The sequence below is a fragment of the Fulmarus glacialis genome, unplaced genomic scaffold (genome assembly GCF_000690835.1).
Source record: "Fulmarus glacialis isolate BGI_N327 unplaced genomic scaffold, ASM69083v1 scaffold35621, whole genome shotgun sequence".
Taxonomy (NCBI): Eukaryota; Metazoa; Chordata; class Aves; order Procellariiformes; family Procellariidae; genus Fulmarus; species Fulmarus glacialis.
The window spans coordinates 1-8,093 of record NW_009192733.1 but is presented as its reverse complement, the minus strand read 5'-3'; the positions used below and the strand labels follow the sequence as shown (position 1 = coordinate 8,093).

The 8,093-nt window shown below is 54.9% G+C and overlaps 1 protein-coding gene across 1 annotated transcript; it reads right to left on the bottom strand.

Annotated features, from left to right (window-relative positions):
* Positions 1-44: 44 nt before the first annotated feature.
* Positions 45-6,213, bottom strand: ABHD6 (abhydrolase domain containing 6; the record flags this gene model as incomplete). Its single annotated transcript, XM_009587203.1, has 5 exons — positions 5,977-6,213; positions 2,372-2,528; positions 1,845-1,958; positions 1,487-1,619; positions 45-202 (listed from the first exon to the last, which is right to left on the bottom strand). Coding segments are annotated over exons 1-5 (681 nt in total), but the record flags the coding sequence as incomplete, so codon positions are not given.
* Positions 6,214-8,093: the final 1,880 nt, after the last annotated feature.

Genomic DNA, 8,093 nt, shown 5'->3' with positions numbered 1-8,093 from the left:
GAGCCCCCCCTTTCCCGGCCGCCGCAGCCAGCCCGGATCCTCACCTGCTGCGGCACCTTGAAGCGAACGTAGGAGCAAAGCTTCAGCATCTCTGCCATCTCCTCAGGAGTCGAGGGAATTAAAGGGATCCTGTCGATGCGTTTGGAGTCTTGCAGCTCCCGGAGCTGCTTAATAAACTTGCTGTCAGTGGTACTCGGCAGGCCTGGGTCGAATGAGAAGGGGGGCACAAGCTAAAACCCGGACGAGACTTCAAGAGCCACAGCAAGAGAACATAGCTGTATTGACCTCCATCATCCCTGCCTCTGACCTCCCGCTTGCTCAATCATTAAAAAATAAAATGTAAAATAGAGGGGGAGAATAAAATCTGTATACACAGCAACCTTAATATGCCCCCAGAGATACCCCAGGCTCCTCCTGCTCCAGGGCTTGACACCACCGAGCCCCGCGGGCTGACACAACACGAGGTGTATTCCCTGTAGACAGGCATGAATACTTTGGCAAAAACTATATGTTTATTTTCATGTGGACAGTGGATGCCCGTGAACCAGCATGCCACAGAAAAGGGTCAGACAGAAAATTTCAGCAGCCCCATCTGCCTGCACCACTGCGGGGAAAAGTCCACCGGCAGCTTAACCCCAACCCTCTCTGCAGCCCCCACATCCAGAAACGCCCAGAGAGTCAGGCGACACCTCTCCCGGAGAGGAGGGGGAACCTTGCCGCCCCCAGAGCCTGGTAGCTAGGTAACGTCCGCTTTGCTTCATTACTTATTTCTTATCTGGGAGCTGCTTTCCTTGCGTGGGAGGGGGAAGGAGCTGCTATAACAACTGGGATGCAGCAAAGCCCTCCCGGCAGAGCAGCTCCCAAAGCCCTCCCGGCAGAGAAGCTCCCTGCCAAACCCCTGTGCCTCCTGCCGCGTGTCGTGCCCAGGCTTCGCCGAGCCCCCTGGCCAAGGGGACGGTGGGGATGGAGGGGTGCTGCATGGGCACAGGGACACCCTGCTGACCTGCGCCCAGCCCTGAAGTGCTCTTCCCGCTTGGAGCACCCAAACGTGGGAGGATGGAGCTCTCCAGCTCCCGAAGCTCCAGCCCTCTGGCACACTGGGGCTCTCAAGCGGCCAGACTGGGGAGGCTTTTCCCATTGCTGCCTGGGTTCCCCCTCCAGAACCGAGAGGCTATGGATGGGCCACATAAAACAGCTGCCACCCCAAGGGGAAACACATTTTCTTCCAAGAGCAGGACTTGTCCCATTTGCCCTAGTCCCAGCTCTAACCACAGCACAGCACGGCAAACTCCAAAGCCCTGGAGAAGAGCAGTCAGGACAAGGCTGTGATTTCCTCCCATGCCCTGCCAGAGATTTTCAGACTGTACATACAAATTATTTCAAAATGCTTTGCACTAAAAGCCTATTTTGCTCCCAGTGCTGCTCTGGGCTTTTGCATCGGCTCCTGCTTGCCCTCTCCCCGTCTCGCCCCCCCTGCATTGCCCACCTGCAGGACAGATGAGAGTCAGGCTGCAAATGTCTTCTGGGTACTGAGCAGCATAGACGCCGGCAACGTTTCCCCCCATAGAAGTGCCAACCAGATGAAAGGGCCTTCTGTTCAGCTTGATGCACTCCACAAACTGGCAGGGGAGCAGAAGGAGCGTTGTGAGGGGAGAGGAAGCAACGGCGTGGGGTCATTAGAGAAATTCAACTCAAAAGCTTGAGGTCGGTGGCTCTGGCTGCCTGGGAAGGGAGGGAGCAGGGCCGCACGAGGGAGGGCTTATGGGGCTTAGCATCCCTCGTGTCCCCACATCCCTCACATCCCTGCATCCCTCTGCAGAGGGGATGCGATGCTGGGGTGTTACCTGGTGTATTCTCTTAGCTTGTCCACTAATGGAGTAATCATCCAAGGCTGAGCGGGTCGTGCCCTCGTGCCCGGGCATGTCAACGCACACCAAGTGCAGGTTCTTCGGCAGGAACTGCAGAAACAAACCAGGGGTTGTTACGGTGCAGGGGAACCACTGTGAAGCCCAGGGATGGAAACTGGTGACCATAGGTGGGAGCAGGGAGGTCACTCTCCTCCTAGCAGTCCTTGGTTACTTGCGCACCAGAATAAGTCAGCTCATGTACCAAGGATGACATGATGAGAAACCATGGTCAAGTCTTGCTGCCCATGGAGGAGACAGGTACGTACTGCTCTTCCCCTGCAGCTCTGCATGTCATGGGGATGAAAGGGATCCAACAAGCAGCAAGCACAGAGCTAAGGAGGGTATTTCTAGCACATTACAGCAATCATCACATCCCGGGCATGCAAGTTGGGTCCCCACACCACCCTCAAGCCCAGGACCATTGACTCTCACTAAGTAGCAACACGATAGAAATGGAGTCCCACCTTGACTATAGACAGCCACATGTCTTTGTGGGCTGAGAACCCATGTAACATCAGGATGGATGGTCGGTATCCAGGTCTCCCTCTATAGGAATAACAAAACTGATAGTCGTCATAGTTTGCATATCTGACCTGCATACCCAAGGCTCGGCGCCAGTACCTGGAAATAAGAAGAAAACACCACCAGTGAGCGAGGCGAGACCAGGGCCCAGTGGCAATATAAGCCAGGTGACAGGTCCAAACTCAGCCGCAGATTTGCTAAGGCCAGTTAGGTTGGGCTCACACCGGCGCTGTCACGGTCCTAACTGGGACTAACCCTGAGCATCCCGTCCCCGGACCAGACCCTGTGCTTACGTGTGATCCCTTACACGTGTGCTACTGGTGGCTGGCTGTTCATGCCTGCGCTGCAGATGGCTGGTGGAGACACTGTTTGTTAAAAACTTCAAGAAAGACCACAAATAACTAATTTGGCAACGGAAATGGGCCAAAATAGCAACTCTAAGACTGAAAACACCCAAACGTTGGTATCAGGAGAGAGGCTCAAGAGAGGAAGGCAGAACACATGGCAAGACAGCGTGCAGGACGGGCAGGCCAAGGGAGGCACTTGGTAAGGTGGGTCTGTCACGGGTTTATCTGGGCCCAGCCTTGCAGCCCTGCAGCCATGGGACAACATCACTCCATGGACAAGCATATCGATCCCAGCCAAAACAACCAGCTCACCAGGAGCACCACAGAAACCCGCTTCCCATATGCCAACTAGACGATCTTTAAAAACGTGTTTACACACACGCAAAGGACTGGAGAGGACCATCCTTACCCAGAGTCAAACACCTCAGAAGATACTGGGCTAACCCCAAGGAAACCTGGGTTATTCCTCTGAAAGCAAGAAGGCAGACAGCTCCTGCCAGCGCACGCTTGCAGCCTGCTCAAAGAGGATGCAGTGAAACTGCCGGCCAGAGGGGACCTGGGCAGAGATTATCGGTGACACTTTGGACACATGATGTGTACGTGCAGTCCAAGACGGAAGAGCAGGCATGCTTTCTCTGCATTTCCCCTACACTCAGACGTAACCCTTGTCAGGACAACTAGCGGGCTACTCCTGATGGCCAAGATACCGGCAAATACTTTTATACGTGATATCAGAATTTATTTGAGACACAAGAGCAAGGTCACCAACACTGCTGGGCTGTCCTAGCTCTCTGCCCACTCAAAGCTTATGCATAGTGCAATCCTCTTTTAGCATAATCCCTTTTTGGAGGGAGTTAGTGGGACTTAAGCAGCATCTCGGCTCTGTGCTGGTCCTACAAGGAGAGGTGAATTTCTCCCTGAATAAGTGTCTTAAGAGTCCTCGCCTCAAAGGCACCGGTGTAAACTACCGATGGGGAAGATGATAACATTTTTAGCAACTGATCCTGATGGATCAATTCAGCAGAAGGCAAAATAATCTGTGCAAAGCTGAACTGATCCCTCGCAAGGTGTTAACACGCTTAGTGGCAGCAGCTAAACTGATTAACCCCTGGCGGGAGAGCAGGCAGAGCAGGCAGAGCAGGCAGGCTCTGCGGCGGGGGTCAGCGGACCAGCCCTGGACGTCACGCCCGGCAGGGACACGCATTAACTGCAGGGGAGGGAGCGAGGCCATCGGCGACGGAGGCCCCGCGTGACCCTTGGCCGCGCCGGCTGAGGACACGCAGACCAGCAGCGAGGAGGAGGAGGGGGGCAGCGAGTGGTGGGAGAAGGGAGAAGCATCCCTGGGGACCGCCCGGGGACCTCCCAGGAGCGGTGTCGCGAAGCTGGAGCCGCATGGGGCTGAAAGGAGGGGGCAGCACGGCATGCTGCCTGCCCCCTCTCCTGCCTCTGCCGGTGCAGAAACACAACGATTTTGCCCCAAAAAAAGCCAGCTCGGAAAAAAGCAAATAGGAAAGGAAGAGCAAAGGGCAAACCCGCTCTTCTCACCCACTGTCCCTAAGAAACAAGGTGCCCACGAAACACAGAGCATCGCAGTCACTCCTACAAAATGCCAATGCTACCAGAAATGCTGGAAGGGAGAGAGATGGGGGCACTTACTTACCCTTCAAAAGAAAACAGCCCTGCTGATCTCTGCTCACACGCTCCCTCCCCCAGCTGAACACAGACCCACCTACCCACGGTGCATTTTCACTCAGCCCCTAATTTGCAACCCCGAAGGACAAGGAGGCAGGCTCTTCTCTACCTCCCTCTCAACCTGGCTCCTCAAAGCTCCGCGGCATCAGCCCCTTTCGCCTCCTTTGCCCCATCCAGCCACCCCCGCCCACATCCCTCTGAAGGCTTCGCCCCGATCACACTCGCTCTGCTCTGGCATGGCAGTGTTTCTCCCCTGATCTTCCTCTGAACCTGAGCCCATCAGGGTCCTCCCTGGCTTCCACCGGCCGCTCATATGTCCAGAGGGAAAAAAACCCCTTTGACTGACAAAGCCAGTACTGTGTGGACCTGCCTCTGGTGCCAACCCTGACGTCCCCAGGGCAGGAGGCTGTCACAACGCTTGGTCTCCTTTGCAGAGTGACATTTGGCCTTGCAGGTCCCCACGTGATGCACAACATGAATAAGTTCTCTCCCGTGCCGATCCAGTCGCTGGGGTTTTCATCCCATCCTCCCTCCTCTCTGTCAGCCCCCAGATGCTGTGATTAAAATGTTGCTAATAAATGCGCCGTTAGAAAAACAGGCTTCATCACGCTGCTGCATCTGGGGTGGGTTAACGTCCTCCTCTCTCACAGGAGGTCACTTTGATTTGGAAACACCCCGTGAGCAAAACTGCAGGAGCCACCATCTGCCAGCGGCACGTGAGGGCAGCCTGCTGCTGCCCGCGCCAGGCGGAGAGACGCTGCCCCGGCTTCTGAAGGGAGGTGATTCCAGCTTTCCTCCGCAACAATCCCAGACAGGAAAGCCGCCAGCGTGCTTATCACTGATTTCCAGGGACAGACGAGGACTGAAGGATGTAGTGCCTGCCTGCTGTTAAGCGGAAAGGACGGGATGCAAGGGGGTAAGGAAAAGCATCACTCCATCTTCTCTGATGCTCCAGCCCAGAAGAGATGGAGAGAACGAGAAAAGCCTCGTCCGTAACTACCAGCGAGAGAAAAGTCCCTGCCTGCCGAGCGGAGGGAGCACGTGAGCCCGGGGAGCCGCGGCAGAACCGAGGACACCCACGCCGACGGCTGCATTGACGAGGCGGGAGGTCACCAGCCTGCCGGGGCTGCCAGGCTGGGGGATGGGCAGCAACGGCGATGCTTTTCCCAGCCGCAGTCCTGTCCTTGGGCGAAACAACCCAGAAAGGTTCGGAGATGTCTAGCAGCCCTGCTGAGGCTGCTGTGACAGGCATAAACCTCAGCAGCAAAAAAGCAATAAGAAAATGCCATTTTCTTCTCCCAGAGATGCTTAAAGCTACACACAGCCGGTATGCGCCTGGAAAACCCCATCTTCCCTGCTCCTGTCGCCATCACGGGCAGGAACACCCACCCCTGCCCGCACCAGCTCTTTGTGCACCTGTGTGTGTGGGGGGGTGCAGGGGCCTGCTGGGGACCCGCAGTAATTCCACCCCTGCACTAAAATGAGAGCAGCCGGGCTAATGAACTCACCAGTAGTAGAAGCGGATGAGCGCTGAGGGCCAGAGGAGGAAGGAGGCCACAAAGGCCAGGATGGGGATGGCCAGGGTGCCGCCGGCGATGACAAACATGTTCAGCACATCCAGGTCCATGCTGCTCTTCACTGCCTAGCCTCACCTGCCCACATTTAGGGAAGGATCAGAGGTTAAACACCAGAAATGATGACAAGTCGACGCTAAATGAGATCTCTGCTGCCAGGGAGAGAGGAAAGTGGCTCTGCAAGAGGCAAAGGATACCGCTCAGGAGCACAGCAAAGTCTCTTTCAGTTTTAAAACTCGATTATTTCTTCTGGTTCCTTAATGGATGTAATTATTGCAATGTTATCCTCTCAGGAGAGCACGTCCCAAACGGGCAATGAGCCTCCTAACAGGCACGGACCATGTCCGGGGCAATGGGGTGCAACATGGCCCTTGGGGCACTTCGCAGACGGGGGAAGCACAGAGCCCCCCCGATGGGTGCAGGCAGCCTTTCCCCCCGATGGGTGCAGGCAGGGCTGCCTTAAGACAGGCTCCACGTTGCTTTTCGGAGGCAGGTGTCCAGCTCCGGCTCCCCTCCCCCTGCCCAATCCCAAATCCCCAGCACACAACCACTGACCTAGAATTGATGGCTTGAGCCCGGCTCTCATTACTGCTCCGCACAGGCACCAACTAATCAAGGGAGCAGAGCCTATTAATGGGCTCGAGAACTGAAGGAAAAAACCTGGCAGGGTGCTCTTTGGCGGCCAGCCCTTATCTGAGACAAATTCATCCCCGTCCCCATGTCCTCGCTCCTGCCCCGCGGGCATTTTGCAGTGGCTGTCGATCACAGGTCTCATCCCGGCTCCCAAGCATCCTTCGGACAAATCTCAGGGGCAGCAGGCAGAGGACACAGGGTGCACGGGCGAGCTCTCGCACAACACCGTGCTCGTCCCTGAACTCGCCCCACCACAGGCAGCCGGGATATATTTTTCTCATTAAGAGATTAAACCCTGTCGCACACACATCTCCTCTAATTCCGGCTGCTAACCAACTTACGTCTCGCCCTTTCCTCAGCGCTAGCTCTTTTGTCACACATTTCTAAAACGAGATGTTTCCAATGCCTGCTCTCCCACCAGCCATCCCCCCTCCATCATCACCACCATATTTCTCCGTGCCGGGACAGGCAGATTTATTTCTGTTTCCTGCAAGACTCGCGGCGGTATGTGGTATAATGTATGTTATTCCGTGAAGCAGGAACCGAATCACCACAGTCACATCCTCTCCCCCTCCGACGCCATCACACCAGATCACATCAAACCCCCACATTACACATGACCAAGAAAAACGGTTTACAGAACCTCTGAGGCAACAGCCAGGTTTGCCCTCTTGCCCCAGGGAAAATAGGAATAACTAAAATTTGAGGAATACTGTAAATATTTCTACCAGGCACTTCCTTAACAAAGCTAAACCTCATTTCCTTATTCAAGCCTCAACAACATGCTGTTACTCGTTTAATTAACATTTTGTAGAAAGATCTTTGATCTCTGCGTGGCTTGTTCATAGATAAACACTTTGTGCAACAGATAAACCTTGAACATGAGAGCAGGGCTGCACGGGAGCCCACCTGAGAGCACTTGCTGCCCTTTGCCATGTCACTAAAACAGGGAAGAAATTAAGCACAGAAAATCGCCATCATCCCCATCGGCGACCCGTATCAAGAGAAGGCTGCAGCTAGCAGAAAAAGCGTGGGGCGGTGGGAGCCCCTGCGCTCCCCAGCACGGGGTCACCGCCGCCGCCTCTGCTGCTCTTGGAAAGCAAAACAAGAAGGAGAAAGCCTTTAAAAAGCCCAGCTTACTTTGCAGAGATCCCCTCCTCCTCTCGGCACAGGTCCTGCTCTCTGGGTAGCGGCGGCGTCTGAAAACACTGTTGGAAGAGGAAAAAAAAAGGTTAAAATCGCACTCCTGCTTTTTTTTCCTCCTTTCAGACTTGGTAGGCAGGCGAGACGGTGAGTTTGGGGTATTTAAGCCACCGGCTTCCCTTCAAGACGCCTCATCTTAACCTTCTGACCAACCTTTCCCCTGTTTATGCAAATACAGTCTTTTGTACAATAAAGCCAAATAAGGGCACTTGTTC